Genomic DNA, 21,314 nt, shown 5'->3' with positions numbered 1-21,314 from the left:
TCTGTGACAAACGTGACCCTGTCCTTGCTAATGGAAAACCCGCTCTGTTAAGTAAAGATTCCAAACCAGGAATGCTGACTGGGATTGATAAAACATATTACGCTCAAGCGTATCCTGTAACAGCGGTCATTTATGGAATCTATCAGCTAAATGATAGACCTAACATAAATTATCTTACCCCGATGAGATTTTCATCCTTGACAAAGTCAAGGTTGAATTGTGTAGCCGAGCGAGTAATCGAATATTTTACAAATGCGAAGCGTGGAAACGGTTTAACTGATCTGCGACGTGAAAAAATAGAGAAGTGGGCTGAATCGGTTAATGATACAGGAGCGTTAATAAACGATGTCGCTGAGTTATCAAGTAAATTAAAATTTCCAGTGGTAGTATAAACGTTAACGGGGGAGGTTTTATATGAATCAGCGAATAAAGGAAAGGGAGCGCCGATTGAAATTATTGACCATAACGATCAGGCTTGGACCTTCGCATTAACAATATTTCCACGAAATCGTGTTGTGAGATATTACTCGTCAGAAAGCTTTTGGAGTGGAATGTTTGATGCTATCAGCCGAATAAGCAAAAACGACCCTGTGTCAGTATGGTTGTTTAAAAGTTCCGAAGAAGGCGAGCATGATCAATTTGTAAGACCTAATGGTGAATTATATCGTAAAGAATCTCTCCACGAAGAAATGAGAAAACTCGCACAGAGATCCACATAAAATACTGAGCAATTATTAATTAATTGTTTTACAGTTCCTTCAGTTGCTGCCCATGCCGCGAGACAGAGAAACTCATGGAAAACAAACACACGCCGAGTTCCTTGAAGATGTCCAGGATAGTTGTATCGAATATGGACATGGCGGTTTGTGGAACACCGAGTATAATATCAGCGAGATGATTTCCGTGGACATGACCGCGTGTTATCCTGGAATTTTTCTTGGGATAGGCGAGTGTGCTGGATATTTTAAAAGATTTGGTCATCCTTGTCATGAGATGGTAAGAGTATCAATTAATGGTCCATTACCCAATTTTGATCTGACAGGATTTGCTTGTGTAGTGTCGTTTGAATTCGCTTTGAATCTTCATGCTATTTGTTATATTTGATTTGGCAGACGCTTCTCAGAGAAACGTTGGGCGCCAATAGTGTTATTACGATATATGCTTGACAGTAAAATATTGATATCGTTGGTTGTCAGCGAAACAATTATATCATATCGGCCGCAGACTTCGGTTTGGTTACCACCATCGGAGCGTATCAGTCTCGATGAAGTCATCGAAGAATATTCGCGGGAATATCCGGACCTGTCCGCGGATGTCATTGTTAATGATGCTTCTAATATTCTTAAGATTAAACTCAACAACAACGAAAAAACCGCAAAAGATCTCTGTAGAAGAATAATCAGTAAATTTACTCAGGGTGGTGCATATGATCATAAACGGCATCATTCACGATTGATTATGGATGATGTTGAATTAGATTTTATAATTAGTGATGCCACTGTGAGAAATATACTTTGTAATCGGGAAGATGCTTACTTGTCTGACGGAACACGGTTGGACACAATTGTTACTTATATCAATAGAGAATCGCCTCAGAACACACATTTAAGATCTTCGATGCTTGCTTACGTTTCTATAAATTTGCTATCGATGATATAGATTTCCTGACACTGTAGTTAGAGTTGCTACGGATTCATTTTATATCGATAAAAAAATATTCAGAATTACTGGCTCGTTTCACAAGTAATGATGAATCATGGAGTTCATGGAGAATAAAAAAGGAAATGTTACATTGTTATTGTGAATCCACTGCTGTTGCGGTTAATGATAGCTATTGCAAATCAGAATTATCAGAAATGTCCAATGCACCATCTGTGTATGATGCAGTATCCTGGAAAGTAACCTAGTTGCATTACCGTATATTAAAGGGCTTAAGAGGTAACATATGATACAGGTGTAAAAAAAAGAAAGGCTATGTGGCTTGACCTTGAATATAAGGTCTTTACTGTGATATGAGATTCTAGAAACTGAGAACCGTAAGTGTACCCCGTTTTTATCGTTTTGACTAGAAAAAAGATGAAAAAGAAAAACACCCCCTCCAAACAAACAAAAAAAAACAACAAAAACTACAAATACTGGCTTGCTACGTTGAATTTAAAGACTCCAAACGTGCAATGTAACAATGACAACATAAAAATTTACCATGCTTTCATCAGTATATCTTAAACTGCTGTTAAATTAAAGCAGAAGAGCAAATGTGACTAAAACCGGAACAATAGACCAGTGACTATGATCTTGAGGATAGAAACCCAATGTGGAATGCAGCGATGATATATAGTCCTATCACGTCATCCCTTCATATCTGATGGATTTAAAATGATAGGTTGGAAATACAGCATCCTCAGATGCGGGTTCGAACCTCGGCTGAGTCAAAGACTTATAAAAATGGTACTAACAGCTGCCTCGCTAGGCACTCAACATTAAGAGGTTAGTGTTAGGAATGGTCGGCCTGGAGTCAGGATAATGTGACTAGGTGGGACATCATGCTACATGTCTGCGGCATGAAACCCCAGTACTAGAGAGCACTATGAACTGCCACACTGCAAATATCGCAGTGATATGACTGAAAAATTGTTCAAGTTACGTTAACAATGCAAATCACATACATACACACACACACACACATACATATACAAGAACGGCTTTGATAATTTGACTCAGCCAAAAATCATTTGGTTCTAAATCACGGCCATATGGAGCATGTGCTTTGTTATTGTGCAGAAATTATTTTCCTTCTTGGTCACAATGGCCTTGCCAATGAGCTTTCAACTCCAAAATCAACCTAGTTTTTTTTTTACGCAAGTGCAAACCATCCACAAAGTATGGCAACTGTAGATGGTGGACTGCTAAAGGTATTGTGTGGAAAGAGAATCTGTATTATGCATTTTGACCTCAATAATTTCATGGTTATTTTCTTTGAGGGTTCCAAGGTCATATAAAAGTAATGTGCAAATTGAATCAAATAATTGATACTCTAAACACTCCTATAATTTTGTATGCAAACGTTTATTTCAAATTTTATTTTTAAAACTTCACAAGTTAGATATTAATGCTTTGCATGAAGTTTCTAACACATATTCAATTCATAGAATAGTTGTTTACAACCTGTAGGCCGTGACCCAAGCCTAAAAGTACAACTATTTGCATGTGGGGGTTTGCATAGTTTTTGGAAGTTATGGAGGGGTTCTCATACTTGAGGTTACTCGAAAGATGCCAAGGTCTTGTGCAGTTCATTATGTGCAAATGGGGACACAGCCAGAGTGTTAATATGCCAATAAATGTTACCTGTGTGCTGAAAATATTGTCTTGTGTTCTTACATCTGTTCTTACAGTGGTCATTACCTGCCAGGATACAGATGTCACATGGGTCATTAAAGTGCAAATTTAGTTAATTATTCAAGAAGTGTATCTTTTGTTTTTCATATGAATAAAGATGGATGAGTGACAAATTCAACTTTCTGTGTAAGTTGTGAAGGCATTTATAAATATTTTCAAGCATATGTCCAGTAGACAATGCATCTGCATTATTATAACAGTACATCAGAGAAACAAATATTATAACATACTTATTTGACTGGGAAGGTCTGTTGTCGACTGGACACTGATGTAAACAATATGGTGGCTGTTAAATAGGTGCAGTCTCACAGATGTCTCATAGTTACTGCTGATTTAATACCATATATATGGGGTAGTCCTAATTTGAATAAACTACTGGCAGACTGAAGAACAGAAGAGCTGCTCCATTTACACATACAGGGTATCCAGGAAAGGCCATTTCTAAAAATATATTACAGAGTATTCTGATTACTGAAAACATTTCTCAACTGTATTTATTGGTGATTACACCTGTATAAATTGTCTTTCCTTTATCACAATTATGTTTTTCTGCAACAGCCCAGATATATTGCTATTCATCTTTCGTTCATTATTGTATACATACTGCTATAAACAGCTGTCACAAAATTGGACTAAATTTCATTTTCTTTACCTGTCAGACAAAAGTTATTTTAACATTTAAAACATTTTAGAAATGAAATGCATTTTCTATTGTTTCAAGTACATGTAATACTATCAATGGAACATTACTCAAGGGAGAGGATTTCAATTACGGTTAATCATTTACTTAAATCTGAATAATGTCCCTAGATGTCTAAATTTAATGTGCCATTGGATCAAGTTTTTGTAAATATTTTAAGACCATAAAGTTTGTTACTGTTACAAGAAACACAACATACATTTGGTATGGAGGGCACTATGACATTGGGCAAGATTGAAATCCTTCAAAGCAGAAAAAAAGCATGCTAATCTTACTTTCCGGTCCTTTATCTTACTTGACAATGTTTGTTTATTATACTCGAGCATCATGTATATACAAAGAGACGAACTCCCACCCCATCATGATTATTTCAACATACATGTATATACAAAGAGACTAAACTCCCATCCCATCATGATTATTTCAACATACTGTACATGTACCGTTCTTGAAATATTCATCCCAAAGTCCTTCCTGGTCTCCTAGAGAACCTATGCTTTGCATAATGATGACATCGAAGTATGTTGTATATATGTATGTCTTATATTGGTATGAATATTGTTCAGTGCTTCCTTCTGGAGGGGCATATATATATAACCAGCTTTGTCAGCTCGAATATCTTGGGAAATTGATCTTTATGACTGCTATGTATAATCTCCAGAGTTTGCAGATACACTGTATTATCTTTTGGATACATCTGCTCCAAAATAGGATTTTTAAACAACATAAACTTTGCTGCTGAATCAGCAATGGTATACAGACTACTTTGCCAGATTTCTTTTCTGTTCCATAATGCTATATTATGGCTTTAAGTCGATCAATGCCATAGTCTTCTTGTGCAGACAGAGGTATTCAAAAAAAATATCTTTACTTCTTATTTCACTTTTCATCCTTATTCAGTTTATCTTAACCCTGATATGGATATTTGGTTTTGTAGCACATGATCCTCAGGGCCAAACCGATTGAGCAAAAAAAAAAAAAAATTGAAAATTGCATTATATTTTTAAACTGTCTGTTCTAAATAGGCTCAGTATTCTGCCCTTTCTAACTTTATAAATACTGCTGAAAGGGAGACTGACCATCATGCTGCCGATTTTTGTCCATTTATTATGCAAATCTGACTCGTATTTAACACCATTTTTGGGCTCAAAATCACTCAATGGTACCTCCAGTAACTTTCCCACCTCCATTAAACGGATATGCTTCATAACTTTAGACATTACCGTCATCACCACTACCATCGGCCAGTATTTGCCAAACGAAATCGAAATGAACCACACCAGGAACCACCAATATCTTGGGTTTTCTAGGTAGCCTGTATTTCAAAGAATCATTGATAATACTTCCTGCATGGAAGGTTCAAACTACGCCATAATAATGCTTATTCCTAGTGACCATGTACCAATCAAATTTAGTTTAACAACCATTCATCTCGGGCTTGAAGAACCCAGATGTGTAAACACTTGCCTAACCGAAAAACAATGTCATAACAAGAACAGTTAAATTAAATTTGTATACTTCTCCAAACGCATTTTCATATGCGAGATTTTCAACTAATCTGTGGGAGTTCTCACACATCACTGTTCTCCAAATTTGTGCAAATTTTGCACGATTCATGAAATTGCACACCATGGCAGCATCTCCGTTTAAGTACATTATATATCAAGTAATGACATCTGTGCTAAGTTTGTCTGTTGCTTTGGCAATAATTCCTGTTTGTCACACAAGGAATAAGCTACATTAAATTCTGATTGGTTGTTTTTGTTTAACCTGGAATGGAACAATCAATAACCGTCAATGAGAATTCAATGTAACATATGTCATTGTGTGACACAACGGTAGTGTAGCTTTCAAATCAACCCAAGTAGACATAATACAATTCAACATAGAAACTTTGTGTAAAAGTGATTATAAAATGATGAGTAAAGTACATTCATTAAACAAGTGGAACATGTCTGTAATGCATAGTATACGTGGAACATGCTGCTGGGTCAAGATAATTAGCTAGCAATGGGGGGGGGGCAGTAATTTATAGATGGCAAGCGAGTAATCTCAAGTCTTTTTCGTTTTACTAATAAAAATGAGTGCCTGTGACTGAAGATTACATTTCAGATGAATTCTAATTTTAAAGAATAATAAGGCAAACTAATAATAATTATTCATGACTGCTGAAGACTAAAATAACTTGCACACGGTTAAGTATTGTTTTGTATTGATTCTCCGTCTCTTGTATCAATATGTGCATCTTTAACAGCAAAAGTATTGAAATATCAATGAATCGTTTCATCCTTAGAATTTAATCCCTATGGTACTCTGTGACTTTTCTGTTACCTTGACAACCATTAAGAACATGATCACAATAATTCATGTATTCATGGGTGCAATTAAAGAATGTGGTCATTTTTATCTTCTGTACTGCAAGAATTATAGGTTACTGCATTTGTATGGGAAAATATGAACGAGTTTTCGGAATGAATACTGCACGAACTTGTGAGTGCAGTATATCCTTCCGACAAAACGAGTTCATATTTTCCCATACAAATGCAGTAACCTTTTTATTATATGCTCATTTTTTTAATTCTACCTAAGGTTTAATTATATAAACAAAATACACTACAAGAAACAACGTAAATGAATAAATGCCGTATTCCAAACTAAATACACAAGCGCAGATTTGACATTACAAAATGACGTCATTATTAATGCGCACATAGCTCCGCCCAGATAAATTTGAACTTGGTCGCACGGTCGACATAACTTTCGAAAGAAAATTGCGTGTCTAGTTAAAATTGAAATTTACAGTCATATTGTGAATGAATGCACATTGCAACGACTTTTCCATTTGATCTAGAGTGAATGTATTTTGGTATTTTGTTTTTTATTCGACAAAAGTTTGTGATTTTGGACTGGATTCATCTGTGCAAATTATACATGAAATACATCGGACTGAAGTGGTGCGGGAGAAGCGTATTTACGTCTGCAAATGTGTTTCTGTTTCTGTCACTGAATGTTTGAAATCATAACATGGGAAAATATGAAGTCTTTCAATTGCAATTTTCAAAAGGACGCTATGGAATTTAATGTGTATTTCATTTTGAGTGCAGTAAGGAGGATGCAACTGCACTTATCATAGAAATTACAGCACACTTTCAAAATGTGTAATCCAGATTGAAAACCTATGACATGGCTCATGTAATTCGGATTTGCAGAATCAAGAAAAAACATTTTGAGGAAATTCAGGATGTAAAACTGTTAAGTATATTTTATTTTGCCATTCTTATCACCAGATAAAGACTACAGTATATTCCTTGTCAGTTGTATGTTATTTGTAAGGACATGATCGTCCATCTTTTATATAATGTAGCTAGCCTAAATCCATAACATTGTGTCAACGTGTAATGTGCCAAAACAGCTGTTTTTTGGGGTTTTTTTTGCAGTCTACGAAATATGTTTTAGTTCATTCAGAAACAAATTTAAATAATCACAATGTAAAGAGCCTCTTACGCAAGTGTATATGATTTGTTTACAAATCAAAAGTGCTGGTGTCTGCGTCTTTGCTTGTTTACAATAGAAAGTAGTTCCTTTATTCACATGAATGCTATCTGTGTATTGTCATGCGCGTTCAGTATCAGGGAATACTGAACGATTCTGACAATGCAAAGTTAACAGGAAAAAAATGAGCATATAATAAACAGGTATACATAACTTCTACTTGTGCATTTATAGTGTATTTGATGCTTATTATTACCCCTTTTTTAACCTTGCATACTAGCATGAGTTGACCCTTTAATCAATTCATATTCCTTGCAGAATAAACCTAAGGCTGGTGCTCTCATTTTCTTTTCTGGGCTGTAAAAACGTGAAATCAAGACATGTCCCCCCCCCACTTTCCATCAACATTATATTGGGTATAGAATGAATCATCTGAGCAAGCAAAACAAATTGTAATTGACCAACCTTTTATTATAACATATCTATTTTTGTGAAATTTTGTACACAATATGATTTGGCTTGTCTTGCTATTTTGTACATAAAATGAAACAGAAAGGTATTCTTATAATACATTGCCAGAGAAAGAAAAAAAAAAGTTTCTTCTGAGGTTGAAAAAAAAAAAAGTCTTGAAAAGCAATTTAGTTCAGTGCTTTTAAAAAATGACCATATTGTTTGCAAAAGCAATTACTGAATTACCTATTTAATATAACCAGTGAACACAATAATTTTAATTACATATACATATGCACATGTAATACAACACACACACACACAATTTATGCACCTTTTACTATCATTTGTTTATTGTTCTGAACATTGTTGATACTCTTAGAAAACCAATCCACTGAAAAAACGAAGAAATAAAAACGAAAGTTTTACTTGATATTACAAAATAAAATCTTGGAGTACTTGGTACATCGATTTTTAAGAACGACCACACCATTTTCAAAGCACAGTTGATGAACTGAATAATCAATATAATCAGCTAAAAGAATGATTTTAATTACATGTATATGCATATTGTAAGACAACTTTCTGTATATGCATACTGTAAGACAACTTTATCTACAGCTGTAAGTGTACCATTACATCATATAGAAATACAGCTATAGAGGACCTCTAATACAAGTTATGGAACTGATGGATAGAAGATATATATATATATATATATATATATATATATATATATATATATATATATATGTATGTTACTGCATGTATTTAGCACACAAATTCTTGCCATAGCTGCAACCAATATAATTTTTCTGATACTGTATTGATTTAAAGCATTCATTATTCAAACAATGTCTTAGAAGCTCCAAAACTAATGGATTGGAGGGTTGAAAGCTAATTAACACAAGATCAGATAGAATAACATATGGGCTGCATCATTTAAATGTACACAGTACCCAGGAAAGGCAGTTTTAAAGAAACTAATGCCAGGGTATTTTGATTGCTGAAAGAGTTTATATAGAAAAAGATAAAGTTCAAAACTAAATCTATTGGTGATAATGCCTGTTGAAAGTGCCTTTCCTGGGTCTCACTATGTTTAACTGTAGCAGCCATTTACTCCAGAGATCTTGCTATTCATGGAATTTCTACAATTATGTTTATATTGTCTTTATAAAAATGGTCTAAATTTCCTTTTCTTTATCTGTCAGAAGAGAATTTATTTCAATATTTAAACATTTTATAAACGACCGATTTCCTTTTAAATGCATTTTCTACTACTGCACCAAGTTCTATCATCAGTGGCACATTATCCAAGGGGAGATGATTTCAATCAGGGTTAATCAGATACATAATTTGAATTGTCCCTCTTGACATACAAATTTAATGTGAAAGACTAATGGATCCAGTTTTTGTGAATATTTTAAAACCGTAATGTTTGTTACTGTTATTAGAAACACAAAACTATATTTGGTAATGGTGGACACTATGCCATAAGCATGGAGGGATCAAGATCCTTCAAAGCCAAAAGCAAAAGAAAGTAGGATAATTTTACTTTCCAGTCCTTTATCCTACTTGATAATATTTTGTCTAGTCAAACATTTATGTTTGTATATACAAAAGAGAGACTCCCATCCTATCAAAATCATTTCAACATACTGGTTTAGAAATACTCTTCTCAAAGTCCATTCTGGTCTCCCAAAGAACCTCGGCTTTGAATAACTGAAATACATGAATATCGTTTTAGGGGCTCTTTGATATCATTACATCTGCATACTACCATAGCTGCACACAAACCCTGAATATAGCATTACAGTTCACATGTGTCATAATTTGATTTTTCTCCTTTACAAGTCAAAGAAGTGGCCACAATCACTGTACTAGAAAATAATTTATAAAAGCAACCAAAAACAAATTGAAATTATCTTTATACAAAAAGAGATTAAGCAGCAGATAACATTTTGTTGATATCATCAACAAGGCGACGCCCATGCTCTTGCCAGTCGATAGGATTTGCTGTTGTACAAACTGTCTTGAGACGGCTTTCATCCTGTAAACAACATAAGAGTAAAAGAGTAAAGAGTAAACACAAGAGTATTATTTTTCATTTGTTGTTATAATTGATATAAAACAGGTGTGTCTCATTACTGATATTGCAATATGACGTGTTATCATCAAGTATTATGATGTGTTATCACCACGTATTATGATGTGTTATCACCATGTACGATACAGAGATACAATTATCACCATGTACTATGTATGATACAGAGATACAATTATCACCATGTATAATTATGATACAGAGACAGTGGAGCCAATGATTATAACAATACAAAAGTCTCAATATGATGTGTATCATGATACAGATGTCCCACTATGATGGTATTATTGGACACATTAGAGTTATGTATCATTACTAGTATTGCAATATGATGTGTATCATGATACCGATGTCCCACTATGATGGTATTATTGGACACATAAGAGATGTGTATCATTACTAGTATTGCAATATGATATGTATCATGATACAGATGCCCCACTATGATGGTATTATTGGACACATAAGAGTTATGTATCATTACTAGTATTGCAATATGATGTGCATCACAATATAGATGTCCCACTATGATGGTATTATTGGACACATAAGAGTTATGTATCATTACTAGTATTGCAACATGATGAGTATCACAATACAGAGATCTCAATATGATAAGATTTTCTTGATTTTGACATCACAATTTGCTGTTCTTTTTTTTCATTTCCCTCTAAAAACAATTTAGCTCATGTTTAGTATTGTGAAAAACCTGATGGAAAAGAATAAAATTTGAAAAGTGGAACCAGTCTATTTATATTTTATATTTCCATCTGAAAAAGTTCAGTATTGTAAAGTTTCATCTTGCCATGTCTTCTTACTGGGTACATATATTTTCATGTTGTGTTTTTCATGATATGGGGACTATGTTAATACACAATGTATCATGGCTGTGTTTTTCATGATATGGAGACCATGTTAATACATAATGTATCATGGCTGTGTTTTTCATGATATGGGGACTATGTTAATACATAATGTATCATGCCTGTGTTTTTCATAATATGGGGACTATGTTAATACATAATGTATCATGGCTGTGTTTTTCACGATATGGGGACTATGTTAATACATAATTTATCATGGCATGTACATGTGTATGTAGAGTGAGATTTCTCAAACTTACATTGTATGTCTCCACCTTTGCCCTAAGTTTGACGATAAAAGATTTAAACAGGGCATCCTGGAATACTTGGTCAAAAGCAACTTCATTCTGGGGAGAGAAAAAAGATGAAATATTAAGTTGGATTCTATATATTTTTAAAGACACCATCTAAGGTATATATATATATATATATATATATATATATATATATATATATATATATATATATATATCACACACACACACATAAAATTTGGTACAAGCTGTTAAAAATCAAGCTCTTGGTTAAGTTAAAAAGCAAAACATGTAACACAAAAGCCTACAGAAAACCAGAACTATTTAAATGATTGAATGACTGGAAATCAATAAAAACTGAGTTAAATAATGGGGAAAATTTAGACAAAAAACAGCATCAAAATGAAAAAACTACACAGTATGAGTTGGGCTGAAAATAGCAAAGATAACATAGGTTCATCACAAATAAATCACTGATCGTGTCACCCATGTGGATAAGCAAACTAATCTGACTTAATTCCAAGCTAACGACAAAGAATGGTTACCATGGTATCAAGAAACATCAAGTGAAACTACAATATATACTGAAAATAATTTTCCAGTCAAGTTAGTAACGGAAATTCGTCATGAGAATAATGAAGCAGGATGCAAAAAGCAAAGCAATATACATGGGTCATAAGAATGATTTTGCGCAATGTAAATAATAAATATTTACATGGGGAAAAATTGTCATGAAGATTTAAGAGCAATTCATAAACTGATACCTGGCTGAAAATTTTGACAAGACTGCATTGGGAAGGTTGCATATTTTCATCTAGACCAAATTACGCACAAGTTTTCATTTTCAGAATTATGAGTTATTCCTTATATGTTCTTGCTATATCCAGTCCATCCCAGGTTAGACTCAATCGGTGGTTTGTCAAAGGACTCGATTCAAGGTCAGTCGAGTTGTGATGGCTGGCTAGTATTGCACTGCGAATGTGACTCTAGTGGTCATTCGTTTCTTCCCTGAAAATCATCCATTTCACCAGTACATTAGATGACAGATTTTCATGTCAGCTGGTATATTACATTCCTGGCTTACATCCTAACTTCTGTTTTATGGTAATGCTAACTCTGCTGATGAACTGTGGAACAATTTGGTCTCAGGCACAAGTTTGCATATTAGGCAGTGCATGCCTTTGCAACTGTATGTGTCCGCATTCATGATCATGTCCTGAGTTACTTTGGTATGTCCCTGATTGTCCTTGAGATTGTTGGGTCTACTATACCAACCATAGCAATGTCTTGAAATATGCCCTTTAGACATTCAGAAGATCTGATAAATGATATGTTGTAAATTTGGGACATCGGGGTGGGGGTGGGGGGGTAAGTAACCATAAATGGGGATGCTTCTTGGTTTATTATTTTAAAAGGGCATTTTTGTAGAAGGTTGCAGTTTTGTCCATGTTATCATCAATCAGATCAATCAAACATATCCCTTGAACAGTAACATGCCCAGCCAATCATCAGATAACTCATAAATGTGTATTGTTCTTGCACATAATGAATCTCATCCAGCATCCTAACTATACAAAACCATCTCAACATCTTTGCAAGTCAAGGTTCGGATATGTTAGCCTATCTACACCTTGGTGGATTTATCAAAAATATCTGAGTGCTTTGCCATATGACAATTGGATTTCACTTGTTTCCTTCTTTAGCATGTAATGCCAACTAACCAACACCATGTAACAACAGCACATTCTACATCTGCCGAAAATGATGGTGGCAACTAACTCTCAAGTTTAATATTGAAAGGATGGCTACATACCAGAAAGCAACCATTACTGGTGTATTTGAAGAAAAGTATATACTTGTGCAAACATGAAATGGGCAGTGAATAATACCTTATTTATCAGTCCACTTCAGTTGTGTACACCCCTTGTCTCAATTGTGGAGGAACAGTGTTCTAATTTGAACAACTTGATTTTGATTAGATGCATCCAATGAAATTCACAGACCCAAAGCAGTGAAATATCTGAATGATCTGCCAAGGTGTAGCTAAGCTAATATATCATAACCTTGGCTTACGAAGATGCCATCTAAAGAATTGGATGAAAATCTGATCAGAAATAGAGCTGCTTTAGTGTAAGCAAACTCGGCCAATCAGTTGCAAAAACACCTCATTAATATCCATGGATCTCACTCATCATCTAACTTGTTTGAGATCTTGATGGTACCTGCCCATATTTCAAGTCTGATCAAAACTGGATCAGGAATATGAACAAGCTCAGCCAATCAGATGCAAAATTATGCCAATAATATGCATGGCTATCGCCCATCAGAGAACATGATAAAAGATCTCAATGATATATACCTATATTGCATGTATGTTCAAAATCAAGCAACTCAGAATGACAGATGAAGGACACAGAGCTATACGAGAATACACTGTATATTCCCAAAATATTAAATATATTCAGAATTAAACTTCCAACATACATAAACCACTAGCTGGCATGTATCATGCATTGTTATTATTCCTACCCCTGAAATATCATCTAAAACCTAAGAATGAAATATAATTTCAAAGATAAGGTATAATTTTTACTCTGTACTTTCATATTCTCCTAATTTTTTTGTTTTGTTGTAGGGTTTAACACCATTTTTCAGCACAAGATAGGCTATACATGGCAGCCAATATTAATGGTGGAGGAAGAACCCAGAAAACTCTGGAAAGAACCACCGACCCACGAGAAGCTACTGGCAAGCTTTCTCACATACCCACATTGGCCGAATCCGAGACTCGAACCCACGCAGACAGAGGTGAGATGGCAGTGATCCGTAACGGAGAGCGCGTTAGACCACTTGGCCACTCGGGGCCCCTATATTCTCCTAATATGTTCATAAATGAATCATTTATCCACAAAATTATTTTTCTCTAGCATTTTGTGTCAAGGTCAAAATAACACAGCAAGCAAGCACTCAAGCATAGCTGACAAGTGTCCCATTTTTCTCATATTTTGGACCTGAATACATGTGTATGTTTTTCTTTCCTTGCAATTTTCTATTTGGTACAGACACTCATTTCCATTCCGATAGAAATGTATCACATGTATATAGGAATAGAGTTTTAAAATATAATTGGCTCATTCAAAATCGAGGCTGCCATGCCTGTCTTTAAGTGCCATATTGGATGGTGCAAACAGTTGCCGCTGTCACTGTATCTCATCTTCATAATATTCAACTTGTAATCATGTCGAAAAGGAAAGCAGAATATTCAGAATTTTCTCCAGGAAAGACAAGAAAACTGAACTGGATGGACAATTGTGCTGTCTTGTTTAGATTTGTGAAACCATCTAGTAAAGTGGAAAACTTGTGTAATGTGATTTCGCTACTGGGCATGGAGGTATCCATGACATACAAAACATGAAAAAGCTAATAAACATCAGCTTGCTGCTTCTTCATCAACTCAGCCTGAACTAAGTATATAAATACCAGAGAGAACCTTGATGTAATTCTATCAAAATTCGGTTTATTAAATTTCTTTTAGAAACGAACTGTCCCCTTTCAGTTACTAGTGTTGCCGGCGATTTATTTCACATGTTTTCCAGACAGTAAAATCGCAAAGTATTACTCGTGTGCTAGAACAAAAACAGTTTAGTAAGAAAATCAAAAAGAATTCAGATCATCAGTGAAAGATGGTACATTGGAATCAATAATGATTGAAAAACAAAAAACAAAAAAACAAGGTGTGGAAAAGGCTCCTATAAACAGATTGTGTCTGAATGTGTTTTGCACTCTTGCACCTTTAAAATGAGCAACTGAATGAAACAGGGTGACCATTCAGAAGATGCAAGAGTGCAACACTGACATTAAATAATTAAGTAATGGTTGTGGATGTTGTAAATAGTTACACATGCAGTATTTGTTCCTGAAAATCAGTATTTGTGTCGTAAGCAGTCAGTATTTTTGTACTCAGGGGTTGGTAGCTATGCTCAAGTAGGCCTGAGATCTTGATGGCCACTGATTAAAAGCCAAATGCATAACAGGTTGCCAAGAAAATCAAGTTAGAATGATACTTTCTGTCTGAAAATGATGTCAAATTCTACTGAAAGGTTATAATAAATGATTTCAAATTCTTTCGACTGGTTATATAATAAATGATTTTTATGAGATTTTCTGCTTGCATTATCTTCAGCCATATTTAAAGGTAGATCAGCCCCATTTTTACAAACTGAAGAGCTTCAAAAATGTTCGCTTTCCTCTGGTAAGCACTTTTTAAGTTCAAATAATTCAAATGTTCTATTTTCCTCGTAAACAAAAATCCTCTTATCAACAGGGGATGCATTTTGTTGTTGCTTAGTTGGATTTTAATTGCACTTTCGAGCACGTTGTTGGCTACACCTAGCACAAGAAATGGAATCTATGTGCCTTTTACAAGGACACATCAACCCAGGCTGGCTGAATGGATATCAAACCTGCAGCCCATGAATTATGAAACTAACGATACAAAGGATGTGAGAAACAAATGGCTCAACATACAGTTATCACAAAGGCATGAAAAACAGGCCACACCAATATAATTTTGGTATGGTTAAATGACTCTCCTTAAGATACATTCACCTACTAATTTTTGTGTGTTACATTTTTGATCCAAAATTATTATATTGATGGTTTAACATTGACAGTTGAAAATACAAGTATCCATCTTAATAATTAAGCCACAGTAACCTAGTTTATGGTATAACCAAGTTCCTCTCACTGAGATGCATCCACATACCTATTTTCATGTATTGGTGAAATGTGGTTCAAAATACTGAGTGTAGATTTAGCTGAAAATTAAAGTCACTCAAAACATGAAAATTGGGCCACAGTGACATAAATCTGATCTGGCAAGAATATCATGATGCACCCATATACTAATTTTTACAAGTGCTGGGAAAATATAGTCTAAGATATTGCAGGTATAACAAACAACAAAAAAGTCACTCAAGCATGAACATTGGCTGACACTACACTGCTGTAGTTAACTCTGAGATCTTGTTGTTGTTGTAGGGTTTAACGCCATTTTTCAGCACACAATGGGCTATACATGGTGGCCAGTATTAAGACTGAGATGTAACATATAACTGAAAGTATGAAAGTAACTATAGCATTTAAATTAGATCACAGTGATCTACTTTTCATATGGCCAATTACACATATGTATTCTCATAATAGTTTTCCTGAGTGTAGGTGAAATATGGAAAACGACATTGAAGGTGTAACGAATGAACAACGGAATGAATACACAAATTATTCAAATGGATGAACAAACAGAAAAATATTACATTGCTGTCTAATTCATTTGGTGACAAGATAAAACAAAAGTCCATCAAAGAGTCTGAGGCTAACTCAAAAGAATTTCCAGGAATTCAAGACCATTTCTTTTAACTGCTGAATCTTGAAACCATTTCTGATATGTCTTTCTTTGAATTGCTGAACCTTGTAACCATCTCTGACATTCCTGAGCAATAAGATTTTCAAATTATCCACTGAGGCCTCTACTGTCATATAGGATCTGGTCCATTTTCATTTAGGACAAAATATATCTGATTACAAGACTTTGACAAAATATATCTGATTACAAGACTTTTGGTGAATCTCCATGTTGATATGACTATATATTCAGGATAATTTGTGATAAGATTTCAAAGTTTGAGGTCCAATTAGCATAATTTCGTTCAGGACCAACTAGATATCATAATTAGTATTGTGGTGAAAACTTGTGTTGATATGATTTTCAATTTAGGAGGGGTAGTAATATACAGATTTTCAAAATGGCTGTTATGGTGGCCATACTGGATGTCAGACCAACATCAATTTCATTTAATATCAGCATAAAAAGATTTCTGGTGAAAATCCAATGTTGATATGACTTTCAATCAAGGAATTGCAATAAAATGTTAAAGATCGCTATTGGAGATTGGAGATCAGATTGGCAAAATGTTTATTCAAGACTGGCTAGACAACATAAGATGTCCTCCTGTGAAAACCATATGCTGATACAACCATCCATTCAGGTGGAGTACCATTAACATTTTCAAGATAGCCATTATGGTTAACATATTTGATAGCCATTGTGGTTAGCATATTGGATGGTCATTATGGTTAGCATATTGGATGGCCATTATGGTTAGCGTATTTGATAGCCATTATGGTTAGCATATTGGATAGCCATTATGGTTAGCATACTAGATAGTCATTATGGTTAGCATATTTGATAGCCATTATGGTTAGCATATTTGATAGCCATTATGGTTAGCATATTGGATAGTCATTATGGTTAGCATATTTGATAGCCATCATGGTTAACATATTGAATAGTCATTATGGTTAGTATATTGGATAGTCATTATGGTTAGCATATTGGATAGTCATTATGGTTAGCATATTTGATAGCCATCATGGTTAGCATATTGGATAGTCATTATGGTTAGCATATTTGATAGCCATTATGGTTAGCATATTGGATAGTCAATATGGTTAGCATGTTTGATAGCCATCATGGTTAACATATTGGATAGTCATTATGGTTAGCATACTGGATAGCCATTATCATTAGGGCTGTTACATTAAAACATACACAGGACCCAGAGAAGGTACTTTTTAAAGTGGGGTACTCAGCCATAGAGGCAATTTAAAATTTCTTATCATTTTAATATGAAGTTTTTGAAATCAAAGTATCCTGGCATATATTTAAAAAAACTGCCTTCCCTGGGGGTACCATATATATGTTTTAATGGAATAGCCCTTAGCATAATGGATGTCCAGGCAGCACAATTTTCATTTAGGATCAAGAAGATTTTTAACATGGCACATCAGTTGCATCTTCATTTAGGACCATCAAGGCATCAAGTCTTCTAGTGACAACCCCATGTTGATTTGACTGTCCAGGATGAATGCCACTGTGGTCATCATGGATATCCAAATGGCATCATTTTTGTCTAGCACCAACTAGATATTAGTCTTTTAGCGAAACACCAATGTTCATATACTATCCACTCATCAGGAGTGGTGATAAAATTTTCAAGATGGCCACCAAGGTGAAAACCCCGATATTACCAAGACTATCTGTTCTGTAGGAGTAGCAATAAGAGATTTTCAAAATGGCTGCCATGATGGCCATATTGGATGTCAGCTTGGTACCATTTTCATTTCAGACCAACCAGACATCATAAGAAGTCTTTTAATGAAAGCACCATGTTGGTTTGACCATCTATTCAAGAGAGTACCAATAATATAGATTTCTGTGGATGCCATATTGGATGTACCAGCAGCAATATTTTCATTCAAGATCTTGGCGTGAATATGTTTGTGAAGTTTCATGGCAATCCTAGAAGAAATATAGGAGAGCAGTGATAGCAAACTTGCACTAACAGACAGATGGATGACAAACAAACAGGCCATTCCATAAGCTAACATGTACTGGTCTATGACAAGCAGAGCTAAAAATAAGGATGCAAGTAATGACATAATCTTGATGCATATTGCAGACAATTAACATGATGTTTGCTTAGCAATACCTTGCTCTATGGCTGACACAATTTTACTTACAGACTCCCTGAGGTGCCCCAGTTCAGCAGCTGTTTTTCCCAGGAGTGTTTCAGCAGACTCTTGGAAACAAGTAACCCATTGATTGTCTGAGAAATCAGCTAGATTGACCTGAAGATAAAAATGACACGTTTTGTAAAATCTACTTTTCTCAAGACCAGTACAAGTTGCAAATTCTGCAATGCAATAAATTAACATGCTGCCATTTTCCTTTTTAAATTTGAACTTGCTGCAACATCTAAATTATATAACTACATTTCTTAACCTGAAAAGTGCAATATATATATTTAGTTTTTTATGAGAGGGGTCTGAAAAAGTCTTCCAATAAATGTAAACATGTATTATTATAATATTCAAAAGGTAAAGAAGTTACAAGCTGTTAAATTGTATGTAAAATAAAAAATAATGGTAACAAAATTTAAAAAGTCCAAATATACAAAACACTAGTGCCTGCAAGTCAAATCCACAATCAAAGTAATGCTGTAAAACCACTAGACCATGGCACCAAGGTCTGAATAGTATGTTGTAAAATGAGTTGTCTTGGCTTAATAATAAAAAAACAAACAAAAAACAATCAAGTAGTTTAAGAAAAAGAAGCAACAGTAAATTTTAACCAAATATTTAACCCAAATCTTTCAATGATCATTGCACAATTAAGCATCTTCTGCTTAATAACGATTCAGTCTAAATACACACACACACACACACATATATATATATATATATATATATATATATATATATATATATATATATATATATATATATATGTATGTTGCAAGCTCTAATCTAACCCATGCTGTGAATAAAGGCACCCTCGTCTAGTTCTCAAGCTCCAGAACTCTAATCCACTTGTCCATGTGTTCATCCCCCCAAAATGACAGAACAAGGTCAAATGAAACGTCTTGATCATTCAGCTAAATGCACAAACTCTATGAATTTTTAAATATAGAAATTCAAATACATATACATGAAATATGTAATTAAAAATTGACCAACATATCTACAGAAAGGATTGTAATTATCCCTGGATTGAACATTGTATGTGTGTATACGTCATAATATGAAAGAAATTTGCATACAGTGATATCTGTATAATCAAACATGTTAGCAAGTTAAAATTTGTCCCGAGCAGGAATCAAAATGGTGCCACAAAGCAAGCTAGCTAGCTAGTGTATTAAGAATAAGCAATCAATTAGTTTTGGTTCAATTTGGTGATTTATGATACGTCAACATAAGTAGGTTATTTAGTGCTGAAGTAATCGGAGTCAAATTCCTTGACCAAGGACACAGCATGGTAGCTAAACTGGGTCAATATGAGTGTTAGATTATAACCCACATCCTTTCATTTGCAAGTTCAGGATGCTAATCATGTTGCCACTGTGACTTCTGCCTAAATTAGTCACATGTAATGTGCACGGTTTATTTTACATTCATTAACATGAATGCCCACTGCAGTGACTTAAATACAAAACTAGGCAGACAAACAAATGGATGGACATGTTAACACCATATGCTAATTCCAAATTTAGGACAAAGAATAAGTACCACTGACAACTTTTTCAGTACTCCTGTCTTTGACATACATCCTCTGTAATTTTATAATCTTAGCTTACTGAAAGAATCATCCTCCACTTGAAATCAGGAAACTCTCTATTGCATTTCTCACACCTGAACATCCCGTTGCCCTGGTCAATAACTTTTTTGTTACATGTCTCTGTTGGACAGGCCTGCAATGAAGTCAAGGTTTTAAAATGGTATAATATATGCATTCAGTTTTTCTCCTCTGAGGTTTGTACAAATTATATTTTCAAGATTTAGCAGCCACAGAGCACTAAACTCGACATTTTCAAATGAAAATAGAATACAGCAGTTACTTATAAGCATCCCAAGAAATGAAACACAAAATAGTGTGAACTTTATGTAGTCTATGTGGATATAGTACAACTGTTCCAAGAATACAATGTAATAAGTAAGCATGACTGACTTAAAAGAGAAAATATTCATTTACTTTCATTATTACATAACAGTAAAGTGACAATAATAAATACACAACATAGTAAATATTTAATTATATTTAAAAAAATTAAAATGATGGTCATTTCAGACCTCTGCATTAAAATTATATTTCCTGCATCAATTTCATCAGTATGATTTCCAGTATGGAAAGCATGTGAACTGCAAAAATGCGGATTGTCTTCAAAACAAGGCATTTTTTTTAAAAAAGAACATCCAACAACTGATGTATGTGGCACAACATCTAATTAATATGTGTAGCATACTGTGTATTTGATCTGAAATGTAATTGTTATAAACTAGTAATGCAAGTTAAACAAGAAATCATTATATACATTAAATAGTTATAAAATATATAAGGACATGAACACATAAGTAAAGTATGTATATATGTATGTATGTATGTGTGTGTGTGAGTGTATGTATGTATGTATGTAAGTAAGCAAGTACATGGGTAAAGG

At 34.3% G+C, this 21,314-nt stretch overlaps 1 protein-coding gene across 3 annotated transcripts in view; it reads right to left on the bottom strand.

Moving 5' to 3' along the window:
* Positions 1 to 8,038: 8,038 nt before the first annotated feature.
* LOC149779772 (replication protein A 70 kDa DNA-binding subunit-like) overlaps positions 8,039 to 21,314 on the bottom strand; it is a 70,885-nt gene continuing 57,609 nt past the window's right edge. For all 3 annotated transcript variants that reach the window (XM_089940630.1, XM_089940631.1, XM_089940632.1), the window contains exons 15-18: positions 20,454 to 20,567; positions 18,841 to 18,948; positions 11,266 to 11,352; positions 8,039 to 10,088 (exon numbers count right to left, since the gene is read on the bottom strand). In XM_089940630.1, coding sequence (XP_089796756.1) covers positions 9,981 to 10,088; positions 11,266 to 11,352; positions 18,841 to 18,948; positions 20,454 to 20,567 — 417 coding nt within the window. In that variant the 3' untranslated portion in view covers positions 8,039 to 9,980. The remainder of the gene's footprint in view (positions 10,089 to 11,265; positions 11,353 to 18,840; positions 18,949 to 20,453; positions 20,568 to 21,314) is intronic.

This window comes from Sinohyriopsis cumingii, chromosome 17 (assembly GCF_028554795.1).
Source record: "Sinohyriopsis cumingii isolate HCF-2022 chromosome 17, ASM2855479v2, whole genome shotgun sequence".
Classification (NCBI taxonomy): Eukaryota; Metazoa; Mollusca; class Bivalvia; order Unionida; family Unionidae; genus Sinohyriopsis; species Sinohyriopsis cumingii.
This window is presented reverse-complemented; position numbering and strand designations above follow the sequence as displayed.